Source organism: Urocampus carinirostris, chromosome 5 (assembly GCF_059441175.1).
Source record: "Urocampus carinirostris isolate Australia breed hairy pipefish chromosome 5, RoL_Ucar_1.0, whole genome shotgun sequence".
Classification (NCBI taxonomy): domain Eukaryota; kingdom Metazoa; phylum Chordata; class Actinopteri; order Syngnathiformes; family Syngnathidae; genus Urocampus; species Urocampus carinirostris.
The window spans coordinates 36,863,100-36,879,961 of NC_142353.1; the positions used below are offsets into that span (position 1 = coordinate 36,863,100).

At 42.0% G+C, this 16,862-nt stretch overlaps 1 protein-coding gene across 1 annotated transcript in view; it reads left to right on the forward strand.

The window, feature by feature from the left end:
* Nucleotides 1–8,480, forward strand: part of ddr2l (discoidin domain receptor family, member 2, like) — a 45,278-nt gene extending 36,798 nt beyond the window's left edge. The window contains exon 18 of the mRNA XM_088336659.1: nucleotides 3,309–8,480. Within this exon, the coding sequence (XP_088192785.1) occupies nucleotides 3,309–3,443 (135 nt within the window). The 3' untranslated portion in view covers nucleotides 3,444–8,480. The remainder of the gene's footprint in view (nucleotides 1–3,308) is intronic.
* Nucleotides 8,481–16,862: the final 8,382 nt, after the last annotated feature.

Consider the following 16,862-nt stretch of genomic DNA (forward strand, 5'->3'; position numbering starts at 1 on the left):
AAAACCGATTTGTTCAATCACCGAAATCGTTTTTCCCATTAAAAGTAATGTAAAATCGTTTTAATCCGTTCCAACCCCCTGAATGTTTACCATGAACGTAAACATGAAGCTAACCCAGGCTAATCGTACGTTCGCGTTAGCGTAATCTACCTTACGAAAGATTACGCTAACATGAACGTGTAAAAATGAAAAAATCAGGTTGTTTACACGTCATTTAGCACCCAGGTCTCCACAACAAGTGGCAAGCGCTTCATTGGAAAGGGAGCTCCGTTCCAACACCCTGAATGTTTTACGTAAACAAAGCTAACCTAGGCTAATTGTACGTTCGCGTTAGCTTAATCTTCCGTACGAAAGATTACGCTAACATGAACGTGTACAAATAAAAAAAGGAATATGAATAGGACTTCTTACCTTTGTGGTGGACGGTGGGGATAGAATAATCATCGAAAGTTTTTCAACCTCTTCCAAAACTTGCGGCAGTTGCTTGCTTATAGCGCTAACTTCCTTAGCCGCATCACTCTATTTCACAGCCTCCTTATTCTTTACTATCGTACCGATAGTAGATTTAGCCATGCTGTATTAACTAGCAAGATCGGAAATTCGTACACCTCTTTCATATTTAGCTATTATGTCTTTCTTAAAGGCAATAGTTGTACGAACAACTTGTCTTTTTTCACCTGTCCTGCTTGCACCGACCTTCTTCGGAGGCATAATTAGGGGCTAAAACACCCGTACGCCGCTCAGCATCGCACCCTAGCGTACCGGCGTTCGAACTCCGATTTTTTAACCGAACAGCGAAGCAAGAATTTCTCGAAATTTTTGGTCGAACACCGATTTGTCCGAACTGAGAGGCGTTCGAAAACCGAGGTTCCACTGTATAGGAGAAATTCAGACAAGGACTTTTGGTATTTTCTCACTTGCAATTGGAGAGAGAATACAAGGTTAGAGTCTCCCCTCGGCCTGTCTCTCTCTGCCTTGCTCCTCCTCCTTGCTTATCTTTTTATTGCTTATTTTTTTATTGGAGACAAAAAAAGAAAAAACTACTATCCCTTCCGGGAAACAAGGAAGCAAAGAAAACTCAGGGATTAGAAATACACATTTTTGAGTAAATATGTTTTAAACCTACTTTACAAGCGTATACATACTAAATATTTATTTATAGGAGTGCAGGAGTAAATTATATATATGTACGGCTCTGTAAAAAGGATATGGTTGTGCAATAAATATTACTATTATATAAATAGTAGGGAACAGGTAAGTACAGATTATAAGCAGGTTATTGACTATGAAAACAGTTATATCTCCGTTATTTCTCTCGCCTTTAGGACAAAATCACTGTCCTGAAGTCTAAAAGGGTGAGATCTGAGGAGAAAATTAATTGTGAGATTTCCGGAGTGAAACCAGAGCGTTGGAGGTGGTGCCTTTGAAATCAAATCAGTGTAGTTTGCGCGGGCAGGAGTACTGTTTTTATTTGTGTGTATTAGATTTTGTCTCATTATCACATTGCTTTTATTCACGGTACTAGAAACAAATTTAAGAGAATGGTGAAAACAGAAAGTCGTCCTGAAAGATCTAAATAAACGCAAAAAAGCGTGACGAGGGAAACAACTTTTTGGTGTTTCTGATGATGAATTGGACCTTGAAGGACATGCAATAGATACATTGTAAATGTGATGATGTTTATAGTTTTAATGATTTAATGCTTAGTTTGAGCTGGGAAATGGTACCGAAAAAATGTATACCGATTTATTTATCAAAGATTAGGGTGCGCGTTATACACATAAATACGGTATTTCCTCCACACCCTGTTCACCTTTCTAAGCCCTGAGCCATTTTCATGCAAGAATACAGACGCTGCCCTACTTACAAACAAGACGATTGTTTGTAAGTTGAATTTTTTCGTAAGTTGCTTCAGTGCTATATTTTGTATGTTTAAGGTTTATATAAGTATGTTTAAGGCTTGTATAAGTAACCTGTATTGTTTTGAAACTGAAAAATACACGTTTGATAAAATAATATGCTCTATAAAGTTAAGTTTAACTTACCGTATTTTCCGCACAATAAGGCGCACCTAAAAGCCTTTATTTTTTTCAAAAGCTGACCATGCGCCTTTTAATACAGTGCGGCTTATTTATGGAACAAAATGAATTCGCAAAGTCTTGCAACTAGCAGCCGCCGACTCGATTTTCCCCCGAACGCCAAGTAGTCCGCGGTGTATGCTGGGATTTATTTACCGGCGTTTCATTGGCTAACCAATGTGTCAATCATCATTTGAATCGATCACTATTGGCTAAAGTTATTCGGAGGTCAAGGGGCGGATCCTTTTTATCATTTACAGGCTGGCATTGGCTTAAACGGCAAAACAAAGCCTGCATTTGGCCGAAAAAGATGAATGCGTATAGCACGTGGCTGACGGCATACAGAAAGCATTTTTTTTACTATTTTGTATTTGTAAATATTTTATTCTCCTGGATTTACTAAACTCACGGATATAAGAGGACCACGGCTGCACATTATAATGAACACAACGACTTCGGTGAGCTACTCTGGCTATATTATCCCTGTATCTTGTTTCAGACTGAACTCGATGTTTCTGTGATAAGCGGTGCAGATAATGGATGGAATGGAGTGTCTATTTTTAAATTAAACTAAATTCCAAGTGTTTATTGTCATATATACAGTAAAGTTGCGAGCGAAAAAGAAAATAGAAACTAAGGAATGGTTGGCATTTCTTGAATCCCAAGACTTTAACCTTCCGAATGACGGAACGATGCATTTGAGTGACATCGTACAGACACTGTTTCCGTATATGTCTGAGACACATATTTGCTTCTTTGCAAGCTTTCGGAATGTTAAGGGGGTAATAAGTTGGACTGAACTATCTGACTGTTTTGTCGACGTTCCCATTGTAGCGCCTTATAATCCGGTGCGTCTTATGTATGTCAAAAATAGGACCAAAAACTATTTTTTGGGGGTGCGCCCTATAACCCGGTGCGCCTTATAGTGCGGAAAATACGGTACTTTTGGAAGATGCGCTTCAAGAGGTTCTCCTCAGTGATAAAAAGTGGCTGAAAAAAAGCGTTCCGACTATTTTCTCAACCGCATCAAGCTCTTTCTTATTCCACTTTCATTTTAAAAGAAACGACTCGCCACTTTTTTACACTTTACACCATCCATATTGAATGGTTGCACGAGATATTAAAAGATAAAAATGTCAAAGTTCTTAGCGCGCTGGAGATACAGCATAGGATTGAATCGGTCCGCCGAGAATCAAAATGGCCGCCGACCTAAACCCCGCCTCCCGACAGGTGTTCCTGTACGCTCCTCCGCTGTGCCCCCCCTCCCTCTTTGAGCTGATGATGTGTTGCTGGAGGCGAGACATCACCGACAGGCCTTCCTTCGAGGGGCTCTACCAGGCCCTCAGGCCCCACGTCAACCAGTGACCTGGACCTGGGACTACCAGGACCTCCTTTTAAGGCAAGAGGAAACAAATGGGAACCCAAAAGTCTGAGGACGTACATTTTATTTACTATCCCAAAAACTTTTCTCCAAATCACTATTTTTTTTCGCCTTTGGGGCTTTTTCAAAAGGTTTTCTCATCCCTGTGGTCCTTCTTCTCAAAAAGAAAGCACTGTGTGTGTGTGTATGAGTGCGTGGATGCGCTTTCTGGATTTTTTTCCTTTACTTCCTCTTTGTGTTTTAAGCACACTGGAGCTCAGAGGAGGGTCAATGTTTGATGTATTTTATTTTATCGTACCAACTTGTTTTTGTGGTGCTGTCCAGACACATTTCCATTTTTATATTCTCCCTTGTGTACACCCCCTGAGTGTTTGCGCTTAACACAACATTCAAACTTTATTGAGCTGAAAACACAAAAGTTGTGTCCCACTTACTGTAATCCTTCGTTTATCGCTGTTAATAGGGAACAGAAACCTTAGTGGGTAGCCGTCGTACATTTTTAACATGAGCTCTGCTGGACCCCGCTCACACTAGTAGTTGACCGGGGATAATGGATCTCGACGGCACGGGTGCAGTTTATTTCAGGCAAAAAACAAAATAAGAGCTGCCATGTATTGTCACGAGGGAGACCGGACCAGAACGGAGGCAGGAAGCAGGAAGGGAGAACTCAATTGCGTTGACAATCATAACTTTTATTTAACAAAATAAAAGTCGTCCAAAACTCCGAGACAAAACAGAACAAAAACATTCTTACACTCAGAATGGGCAAGTACAGGTTTCCTCCGACTCAAACAAAACAGGACAGGGCATAACAAAACGGAAAATGTGTAATGAGACAACACCCGCAATACCCACAACCCAACCTTAAGTAGCAAGCATGCAATTAGCTGATCTGCTTCAGCTGGTGCCCAGGGGGCGGGGCCAGCTGGTTGCCACGGCGACTATGCTGGACATGACATGTATGACACAAATTTGCTCCCTCTGTCCCCGCCTCCAGCAATAGTCAACTGGGGATAATGGATCGTGGCTAAAATACTGCAGTTTATTATAGGCAATTCACAATAGCACCCTTCAATGGCCTGAACTGGAAAAAAAGTGCTATGCTGGTTTCTGCTCTTATCAATACTCAATCAGGGATAATGGATTGCAGCCAAACAAGTGCAGTTCATTTTAGATGAGCCAAAATACCAACAAGAAAAGCTGAACAAAAAAAGGCGACAAGAACGGAATGCCTTCCTACATAAGTGCCTTCTGCCTGTCCCCACTTTATGCGATATGGGATTGGGGATCATGGATTGCAGCTGCACAAGTGCAGTTCATTTAGGCAGATATACAGAGTAACGCCAAAAAGAGCTGTCCTGCCTGACAAAATCGTGCTGGCGGTCCCCTCTTGCAGAGATCCGATCGGAGATAACAGACGTGAGTTCAGTTTTGGGTGGCCATAATGGCAAAAAACATCCACCAGGCCCAGCAAAAATAGGCTCTGCCGGCTGCCGATCGCATATTGCTGCTGGGGATAATGAATCGCGGAATATTTTTAAGCGGCAAAGCACAGAGGCCGCAGAGTAAAAAGTGTGAAGCGGCGAGGATTACGGTATACATTGTTGACATAAGCTCTACTAGCCCCGGCTCACGGCAATAGTTGACCCGGGATAATAGATTGTGACCGCACAAGTGCAGTTTATTTTAGGCACAAAGAACAGAAAAAGACACCACAAATGACTCAAATTTGCTCTCTGTGTTCCTCGCTCGAAGCAATTGGTGACTGATGATAGTGGATTGCAGTTCATTTTAGGTAATGCACACTGGCACCGTTCAATGGCCCAAAATGGAACAAAAATATGCTCTGCCTGTCCCTGTTCCCAGCAATAGTTGACCCTGTACTCTCACTAATATGAAATTGGAGATAATGGATCTCGGCTGAAGGAGTGCAGTTCATTTTAGGCGAGAATGCGTTAAAGAAGAGCCGCTAGAAAGCCAAAAGCGCGCACTACCGGTCCCCACTCGCAGCAATATGCGCTCAGGGATAATAGATCGCAGCCTCATAAGTGCTGTTCACTTCATGGTGGACAGAACATTCCCAAAAAATCCATCAGGCTCAAAAAAATGCGCTTTGCCGGCCCCCGCTTACAGCAACATGCAATCAGGGATAATGGATCGCAGAATATTTTTCAACCTGCAATTTCTAAAAGCCGAGAAGTACGAAGCAGCGAGGGATTACAGTACACATAAGGTTGGGCTGACAATTTTTGTTTTGTGGCTAACGTTTAGCCTACTAGCATCTACAAATTTAGTACAACACTAACCTGTCATGCCGACTCATTTTCCCGGAGCTAGCTAGTGTTTAGCTTTCAGTTTAGCGTGTTAGCAGTGACAATTTATACCGAAAATTCTCATACTGATTACAGTAAGGCGAGTGACTAGCTTCTTTGCTAGTGAATTAGCAATCGTGAATCAATTTATTGTGGTTTCGCTTAATTACGTTGTGAATATTTGACCCTTACCCTAGAATATTTGCAGACTCGGATTTGAAGCTAAATATTGTTTCAACTCCATTTACTGTATTGGTTTATACACTAACTCATGCTAGTAACAAATTCTGAAGTTTTTTTTTTTTTACTTTTGAGAGCAGGGGTCTTCAACGCGGCGCTCGCGGGCGCCAGGGTGCTCCCTAAATACAGCTGAGGTTCCCGGCCACCTCTTCTGAAATTAGTTCACCAGTACTGGGTCATTGTGATTTTCTAGTCACATTATATTTCATTGGTTTGACTGAGTATTTAACCCTGTTTTCAATAATTGGTAATTACATAGTAACGACGTAGTAATAACGTGATGAATTGTTATTTTATGAATTCAAATAAATCAATTCCAGTTCATGGGTTTCATGGAGAGAAAACTTGTATTCAAGTATTGAGAATTACTTTCAAGCAATTAATTGAGAAAGTATAATGATTGTTACAGATATTAAACAAATGTATTTATTCGTCTTTTTATTTATTTTATAGAAAATACAACAAACTAAATTCCAATTTATTGGTTTTATAAAGCTACTTGGCTACCTCTTAGCTTTGTAGCTAACCGTCCTACTTTTTTGGGGTATTTAGCAAGCTTTTGACATTTTTTGCTTGTTATCAAAGTTTGACCTCGTTAAAGCTAGCTTTTTTAAAATTTAGCTTTCTATTTGGCTACTTAGATGTCTTTTTACTATTTTAGCTAGCTTCCTAGCTTCTTTTTAGTTTTTTACCCGTTTACCGTTCTAGCTAACTATCAAGCTACCTTTTTAGCTTTGTAGCAAGCTATCTTGCTAGCTCTTTACCTTTTTTGCTAGTTATCAAGCTAAATGTTGGCCTCCTTACTAGCTAGACTTTTAGCTTTGTTCTTAGCTTTCTATTTGTTATTTAGTTGGCTTTGCACGATTTTAGCTAACTTGCTAGCTCCCATTTGTTTTTTTTACCTCTTTACCTTTGCAGCTAACTATAAAGATAGCTTGCTGAATAGCTAAAAAGGTATCTCGCTTGCTTTTTTACCTTTTTTGCTAGTTATCAAGCTAAATGTTGGCCTCCTTCCTAGCAAGACTTTTAGCTTTCTTCTTAGCTTTCTATTCGTTATTTAGTTGGCTTTGCACTATTTTAGCGAGCTTGCTAGCTCCCATTTGTTTTTTTACCTCTTTACCTTTGCAGCTAACTATCAAGATAGCTTGCTGAATAGCTAATAAGGTATCTTGGTTGCTTTTTACCTTTTTTTGCTAGTTATCAAGCTAAATTTTGACCTTCTTCCTAGCTAGACTTTTAGCTTTGTTCTTAGCTTTCTATTCGCTATTTAATAGGCTTTGCACTATTTTAGCTAGCTTGCTAGCTCCCATTTGTTTTTTTTACCTCTTTACCTTTGCAGCTAACTATCAAGATAGCTTGCTGAATAGCTAAAAAGGTATCTTGCTTGCTTTTTGCCTTTTTTGCTAGTTATAAAGCTAAGTTTTGGCCTCCTTTCTAGCTAGACTTCTTGCCTTGTTTTTAGATTTTAATCTGGCTATTTAGTTGGCTTTCTACTATTTTAGCTAGCTTTCTAGCTCCCATTACCATTGTAGTTAACTATCAAGATACCTTTTTAGCTATTTAGCAAGCTATCTCGCTGGATTTTTAGCTTTTTTTGCTAGTCATCTAGCTAAATGTTGGCCTTCTTTCTAGCTGGACTTCTAGCTTTTGTTTTTAGATTATTATCTGGCTATTTAGATCGCTTTTTGCTTATCTTGCTCCATTTTTGTTTTTTACCTGTTTACTGATGTAGCTAACTACCAAGATACCTTTCTAGCTCCTCAGGAAACAATCTAGCTAAGTGGCTATTCTCGAAATTCAGATCAAACTGGGTCCACTTTGCGCGAATAAATACAAAAAGTAGCTCTTAGCTTGAAAAAGGTTGGAGACCCCTGCTCTAGAATTTAGCAAAAAAACGTTAGCATTAGCAAATGTCCATGTTTAGCTTAAACGGTCATCTACTGGAGTTTGTTACCAAAACGTTCATTTAAATAGCTGCTAGCTCACTAAGTGGATATTTCAGTCTTTTCATGGCGTAGGATCACATTTTGTTGCCCTTGTGGTGTCAGTATTCATTATTCAAATTATGGAAATACCGATGTGAAAATATCAAATTTTGTTCACTTTTTATGACCATTTTGTTACTGTTTCATTTTGTTACTCTTTTCATTTTTATTTGTTGCTTTTTTGGAACACCACTGGCAACCCGGCTACATGCTAAGCTACGTGCTAAATTACAGAAAGCAAGGAAACCACTAGTCAAGCCCATCTCCCAGAATGCCTTGCTCCAGTGAGTGCAGCTGAGTGGTAAGAAATGAGTGATTGCCTCTCAGTTAACATTTCTTTTGTTGTGTTTTTCACCATTTATTTTATTTCTCGGTTTATATTTTGTGGTCCAAACATTTGTACATAGAACATTTTTAATATATCACCACAAAAGTTGTAATCTGCTCTCCATGTTTTCTTCTTGAATAAACGAATTGCCCCGCCCATGGACAGAATGCATCATTTCCTGCGAACCCAAATTTCAAGGTTTGTACGTGTGCTTGAAATCCTTAAAGATTCTTGTATTTTCAAGGTTTGAAAAGTGCTTGAATTACAGGTGCTTGTTAATGCTCGAAATTGTTGCCGTGTTTCTCGACTGATTCAATAGACCACGCATGAAATGAAGAAACATAAAACATGTCCGGTTAAAAATGATGCTGACAGCCTGCTCTGGTGGTTCCACTTTGCCATTGCATTTCTTTTTCCCTCCTGATCAACGGCAGCGGCATTATTTTGTAGTACGGATGGACCGCTATGGGTTTTTCAGGGTTTATATCGATTATTAGTATCAATACGAGGCCGATCATTTGCTTTAAAAGCTTGAAAATTATTATGTAAGATTTTAAATAGTGCAAAAGGAAACCAAGTATAAATAAATAAATAAATAAAATAGTGCCAACATGACATATACCTGCTACTAACTACATGCTAGCGAGTCATGCTAACTGCTACATGCTAATGAGTAAATGCTAAAGAGCCGTGCTAACGGTTACATGTTAATGAGGATATGCTAACGACTGCATGTTAGTGAGTTATGCTGGCAGTTACCAGCTAATCAACCAATATGACATAAAATAACTTAAAACAAAAAGTGCAACAGAATTTCAACAGAGCTTCGAATTGAAAAGTGGGCACTTTTGTTTTAGAGCCAGATTGATGAACTTATGTTATGATAAGAGCTCATCACTTTCACTTTTGTATGGTTTTTATCCTCTCTCTCAATGATGGTCAGACATGCTCAATCGACAAACTAAAGTTATGATAAGAGCTAATTTATCAGTCTCCACCTGAACGTACCACGTTAACAACCCTTTTTACTCTCTTAATCACAAAAATTCAGGACCAGTTAGCTAAGCTGCCGCTCTCCACTGCGTCAGTGGCTCCACCCCTAGTTGCCTATCCAATCAGAAGGCGCGGGGTGGATAGCAGGTTAGAGGAGTAGGAGCAAGAGAGAGAGAACTACGGCTGCATGACACATAATAATCGGCTTGTCGAATGAAAATAATGCCGATACCGATATCCGTCAAATTCCCCCAAATCTCAATTTGATGTCGATAAATGTAAAAATCGCATCTGTATACCTGCAAAATATGTGTTTCATACCCGATTTCTCTTTTGTACTGCAGAAATTGGAAAATTGAATTTGTAAGTCCTTAAAAAGTGCTTGAATTTGGCCACGATAAAGGTCTGAAAACCTCTGAAATTTAGAATCAGCATCATGCTAAAAAAATGTCGAGCGGCCTCGTAAGAAGTTTTCCTCGCGCATAGCAAATCGTTGCCGCCGCAGCTATTGTCTGACGTTAGCGCGCCATTACGTGGCTAGCGCACAGGGGGTTCGGGTCCGATCGCCCGCCGGGTACCCTCATTACGGGCCCGGCACACCTGCTTCTGATTGGACCAGCTACCGAGTCTTTCATGTTGACCAGACGCTCGTTAAATTTTACAGCTCGCGGCTAACGCGCAAGCGCGCCTCCTCCACTGTAAAAATGCTAAATGCCGTTACAGTATTTTACGACGATGACGGCCGTAACTGGGTTTTGTGTTTTTTCGTACGCAGTAGAGCACAGGTGTCAAACCGGCGGCCCGCGGGCCAGATCAGGCCCACTAAGGGATGGAATCCGGCCCGCGAGACAACACTCAGAGAAGCGCAAGGGAAAAACAAGCTGCAGGTTGAAATATGTCAACTTGATGTTGCCAAAGCCAGGTGCCTCTCACAAAGACACTGTACTTGTATTTATTTCTCTCCCTCTCACTCTCTCTCTCTTTTCCACCCTTTTTCTCCCTGTCTCTGTCTCTTTCATTCTCTATGTCTCTCTTTTTCTCTTCCTTTGTTGCTCTTTGTCTCTTTCTCTCTCTGTGTCTTTTAAACTTCTTTTGCTCTAACTTCCTTTTTTCCTTTTCTCTCTTTTCTCTTTCTCTCTTCATACCCTTCGCGCTTTCTTTTCTCTTTTCTCTCCTTCTGTCTTTCTATTTCTCTTAGGATTGCTTTCTTCCTCTCCCTTTCTTTTCCCCCTCTCTCACAACTTTTTATCTTTTGTTTCTCACGCTCTCCCTCTCTCTTTTTCTTTCTTTGTCCCACCCTCTCTCCTTTTCCCTCCCTCTTTCTCTTATTTCTTTGTCTCTCTTTTTCTTTCTCTTTAATCTACTAGTCCTGCCCCCGACAGAATGTTTGTTCTATCGTGTGGCCCCCGAGTTAAAATGAGTTTGACACCCCTGCAGTAGAGGTAAGATCCTAAGCCCAAACCTAGCCCAAAATGCGGGTCGGGCTAAAAATGTCACTCACTACTTGGGGTATGCGCCAGGCTTCTCTCTCGCTGACATTTTTTGAAGAATTATCCAGCTGTCATTCGTTCTTTGTTTTTTTTTTTCTTTGTGGAGGATCTGCGGTGCTGTCAGAGAGAAGTAGGCGTGGCGGGGGGTTGGATTTAGCCAAAATCGCCCTTCCTCCTCCACAATCCTCACAAATAACATGAAAATTTGGGTTTGCTTCAGGCTCGGTCCTTCGAATCAATTATCAATGAATTGGGCGGGTTTGAACTTAATCACCCGCGGGTAGGGTCGGGCTGGATTTTTTTAGGCCCGGTCTTACCTCTAGTAAACAGTATGCCCTCAATTATCGTGGATAATCCGTTCTATAAATACCCAAGGGAATTTTCGTGAAGCAGGAACATATATTTATTTGGGGCTGTGTGATGCTTTCATCTACTTGTTAATGAGTAAATGCTAACAAGTCGTGCTAACAGCTCCATGCTTAATGCTACAGGTAAACGAGTTGATTGCTAACGAGTTGTGCTAATGGCTTCATGCTAAAAACCACATAGTAGCGAGTAATGCTGATGGCTACATGCTAATAACTAAGTGCTAGCAATTCATGCTAACTGCTACATGCTAACAAGTAAATACTAAAGAGTCGTGCTAATGGCTACATGTTAATGAGGAGATGCTAATGACTGCATGCTAGTGAGTTATGTTGACGGGTACCTGCTAATCAAGTTATGCTAACAGTTACATGCTAACTGGTTTTGATGACAGCTACAGTAATATTTTGCAGTATTTCCATAGTATAATTTTTGTAGTATATCTGTCGTGTTTTTGTAGTATTTATGAGTATATATGAGAGCATTGTAGCATGAGTAGAAAATAAGGACACACCCAGTCACTTTCCTTTCCGTAATTGGGCACCTGGCTTAGATTAAGTCTGCTTGTTAGTCAGCAGTTAAAAACAGTGCAGTTATCACACGGGGGAGGGCTCCTGGACTAAGTGGATTGGCAAAAATCGTGGCTGCCACAAGAGAGATGTCTCGAGACCAAAGACAGGATCGTCAAACTTCTTGAAGCTCGTATGGTTGCCAAAGATGTGGGCTGTTCAAAGTCAGCTGTATTGAAGATTTGGACCAAGTACAAACAGCATGGGAAGGTTGTTCAAGTCAAGCGTAGTGGTAGGCCAAGGACGACATCTAGGCGTCAAGACCAACAACCCAAAAAACAAAAACAGAAAATGCACAACAGGACAAATAAGGAGGAAATGGTAGAAAGTTGAAGTCAATGTATCCGACAGAATAAAATGTCTTACTTTTTGCTAGGGGTTGTATATCCGGCCTGTGATATGATTTAATATACACCTACTATAATGGGCTGGCTCTAAGAAATGCGGGTAACTTACTAACTACAGATCCCATAATGCTGTCAGAACCAGCACAAATGATAGACCGAATCACGTTACATTTCTCACAAGTTTATTGAAATATAGAGGAAAATATATATCCGGTGCTTGCTGGGCGCGGGAAGCAAGCTGCTCACGGGATCGGAGCGTGTTCGGAATGCGTAAGTGAATCTTCCGGAGCGGGAGACTGTAGCGTAGTAGACTGAAAAAACAGGTCATTAGCTGGGACGGGAGATCAAAACGTGGTCGGGGTAAAAAAACGGGTCGTTGGCCGGGACGGGAGATCAAAACGTGGTCGGGGTCAAAAAACGGGTCGTAGCCGGAGACAAACAGGGAAATCAGGAACGGACAAGTGGAAAACGGGAGTCAGAAATGCTTGCCTTGTGAAAACAGAGGTTTGCTGACGGACTGACAAATGGTGAGTGAAAGGACTGAGCTTAAATACGATGGGGAACCACTCAGGTAACCAGCAGCAGCTGGCGCCAAATGAGCAGGCACAGGTGAGTGCAATGAGTAATCATGACAAATGCAGCGCTTCAGCTGCCTTGGCGGCGCAAGACTTCCTGAAAACATTCCCGCATTAATCGAGTTAGCTGTAGCCTGACGAGCGCAGACGCTTTTAAAACTATCGAGTGGCAAACAACACGTCGGTCAGTTGAAAAACAAAACCGACAAGTGCATTAATAGCGAGTCTTTAGTGTCAGGAAGCGGAGATGTAATGCCCGGGGATGTGTCTCTATCTATCAAAATGTTAACGGAAGGCTAAACGGAGAAAAGCAGGGTGTCGTTTCTTTTAATGCGGATTACGCGGATGCTAAACCTCCACAATGGCCGAGCAAAAAGTCGATTTCAAAACATAGGAGAGGCTGAATATTTGTTAACCGACATTGCAGATTGTTTTAAGTTTTTCTACGGAATAAAATGTCGGCGTGAGGGCTTACCCAAGACTGGTGATTCCATACTTTCTGCTAGGGGTTGTATGTGTCCTTTGGCGCCAACTGCCTCGGACGCTTTTTATACCCCCATCTTCCTGTCACCGGTTGTCAGTCAGTCTGCGAACCTCAGCTTACGCTAGGCAAGCTCTTCGACCCTGACTCTCTCCTGTTCTGATTCCCGTCTGTTTCCCGGCTCCAATCCCTTTTCTTATCTCGATTACGATTTTGCTCCCCCGTCCTAGCTACTGATCTGTTTTTTTTTCCCGATCCCTACACTGCCATCGCTCGCCACGGAAATACCACTTCCGCGTCCGAGCAACCTGCTCCCCGCGACCAACGATCTACAGATCATGTGTACTATTCTTTCCCTTCTTCCCAATAAAACTAAAAGAAACGCACGCAAGTGGGTCCTGTCTCCGTTCTGGTCCTGACAGTATGTTAATAATCCCCGTGGGTGGTTGTGCTTGCGTGTTCCCTACTGTGCGCGCATTCGTGTTTTACGGCGTGCCGGTGGCTGCAGGAAAGTGCTTCAATTTCATCTTTTACTTTCAAAGCGTCGGGAGGGGGCCTGTTTTGAAGGGGGAGGGGTGACTTCTCTTCGATTCATAACCCAAATTTCAAAAAACGTACGAAAAGAAATAGTTTCCTGCAGACGGAGTTACGAGGCAGTTTGGCCCGGTTCCATTATTTTCCCGTTCTGTCAATCGTTTCTGTCAGGCCATGACTATATCATTAATGCCTCACTCACCGGGTGGAACAGCTAATTGATGCATTGTGTGTGGAAAGTTTCCTCATTTCTTTTACTGCCGCTGTTCTCGCTGCTTGATACTTTCCGGCTTTAGTTGGTGTCGGGTAGATTTTGTTGTTTTTCTTTTACAAAAACCAAAATCTCATCAAACTGAATCCCAATATCGCAATACCGATAAAATGTCCGCACAAAAAAACTTCATAGCGCCAGCTTTGATTTGTTTGTAATAGAAAAAATATAGGAATGCAATTTTCTGCGCTTTGAAACCGGAGCGTGGCGACACGGCGGATGGGTGGTTAGCCCGCAGCCCCACGGTGCAGAGGTTCAGGGTTCAAGTCCAGCTAAAATTAAGTTTATTAGCACGGTGGCGCAGTAGTTAGCGCATGTGCGGCACAGTTCATGTCTTGGGAACCTCCTGCGTGGGTTCAAATCCAGCTCCGGACTTCCTGTGCGGAGTTTGTATGTTCTCCCCGTGCTTGCGTGGGTTTCCTCCGGGTACTCCGGTTTCCTCCCACATTCCAAAAACATGCATTTCAGGTGGATTGGCCGGTCCAAATTGTCCCTGCGATTGGCTGGCAACCAGTTCAGGGTGTCCCCTGCCCACTGCCCGATGATTGCTGGAAAGGGCTCCAGCACCCCCGCGACCCTACTGAGGATAAGCGATGTAGCTAATGAGATGATATGAGATCAGATAAATGTACTTATAATATTCATTCCATGTATATGACATCGCTGTGTTCCACCTGCCATCAGTATGTACCTGTATTTACTTATCTTCATTCATGCAATGTTTGCGTTGCGTCGTCGGCTACAAACCACGTGACCTCCTCTTTCCACAATGCTTTTAATGTACGTTTACGTTTTGTAGCGTCATCAGTTTTGTTAGCTTCTTTTGAATCTTTCTTCTGGGGCTGAGATTTTGGCTTGATTTCCAAACACTTATCATTTTTCTTGTGTTCTCTGTGCGTCTACTTTGGAAAATGATATGCAAATGCATGACCTTATAACGCTATCGCAGCTTCCCTGTGTGGAGTTTGCATGTTCTCCCATGCTTGCGTGGGTTTCCTCCGGGCACTCCGGTTTCCTCCCACATTCCAAAGACATGCATTTCAGGTGAATTGGCCGGTCCAAATTGTCCCTAGGTGTGAACAAGCGAGCGAGTTGTCCGTCCCTGTGTGCCCTGCGACTGGCTGGCAACCAGTTCAGGGTGTCCCCTGCCCACTGCCCGATGATTGCTGGGATGGGCTCCAGCACCCCCGCGACCCTACTGAGGATAAGCAGTGCAGCTAATGAGATGAGATGAGATTTTAGATAGATAGATAGATAGATACTTTATTCATCCCCGTAGGGAAATTTACACTTCCAGCAGTATCCTTGTGTTAAAAAATAAAATAAGAAAATAAAAGATATAGAATACAAAAATACCCAAATATAAAGTGTCGTATAGATTATATAAATAGTGCTACGGAAAATACACACTGTAATAAGAATAGGGTAATATGCAAATGTGGCGGTGGAGTTCAATGTGGGCTTTTACTCACCCGGGTGGAGTCAAAGAGCCTCATGGCATGAGGAAGAAATGATCTCCTCATTTTCTGCGCTTTGAAACCGTAGCGTGGCGACACAGCTGATGGGTGGTTAGCGCGCAGCCCCACAATGCAGAAGTTCAGGATTCAAGTCCAGCTACCACAGCCTCCCCAGGTGGGGTTTGCATGTTCTCCCCGTGCCTGCTCCAGGCACTCCAGTTTCCTCCCACATTCCAGAAACATGCTTGTTAGGGACAATTCGGACCAGCCAATTAACCGAGGTGTGAATGAGCAAGTGAGTTGTCCGTCTCTGTGTCCTGTGATTGGCTGGCAACCAGTTCAGGGTGTCCCCTGCCAGCTGCCTGGGATGGATGGATGAAACCATAGCAAGGGGGGTTTAATACTCACTCCTAACTCCCTTGAACAATAAAATCCTGCCTAATGGGCTAATAATTAGACAAATGATACTTTAGTTTCCTACACTTGAAAATAAGGCAACGTTTTTTACAGATTGGCTCAAAAGTTACAAGTTTGATATGCATTTCTAAAATGACTTCACCTTATTCGTTTATTACTATGTTATTACTCAGTTGTGATTATTAGAAGTTGAATCCTTAAAGTCTTAAAAGGCATTGAATTCTAAAAACAAGACGTTAACTGTCATTAAAATGTCTTAAATCTTATTTTCATAAGTCTTAAATGTGAACACAATACTAAAATGTCTATTAACTAAAAGTATTTAGTAAATAGTTCATTTTTATGCATCATGATAAAAATGCATTATGAATGTAGCAAAAGAGTTGTTTGGGATTATCCATCCATTCATTCATCAATTATCTTAACCGCTTATCCTCAGTAGGGCTGCGGGGGTTCTGGAGCCCATTACAGCTATCTTTAGGCAGTGGGCAGGGGACACCCTGAACTGGTTGCCAGCCAATCGCAGGGCACACGGGGACAGACAACTCACTCGCTCATTCACACGTAGGGACAATTTGGAACGGCCAATTAACCTGACATGCATGTTTTTGGAATGTGGGAGGAAACCGGTGTCTCCGGAGGAAACCCAGGCAAGCACGGGGAGAACGTGCAAACTCCACACAGAAGGTTCGATATCATGACCTCAGAACTGTGCCGCACACGCGCTAACCACTGCGCCGCCCTGCTGCCCTTTGGGATTAGTAATTGCCAATTTTGACTGAAAATCAATGATTTCATGTAAAAATAATGTTTTTCAGATTCTACTGAACCAAAATATGATTTAAAGATAAAATAAATATATCTGTACTACTTCTTATCCGCACATACTGTTCGTGTTCCATACTATCTATATATGTCATGATTACTGATGTGACTCGGCTGTGCCCGCTCATTTTGCGCCAACCGCCGCGGGTTTTGATTGGCTCCCTGTCCTTACTACTACCCAGTCCTGTCAATCCCCTGTTGTCAGTCTGTCTG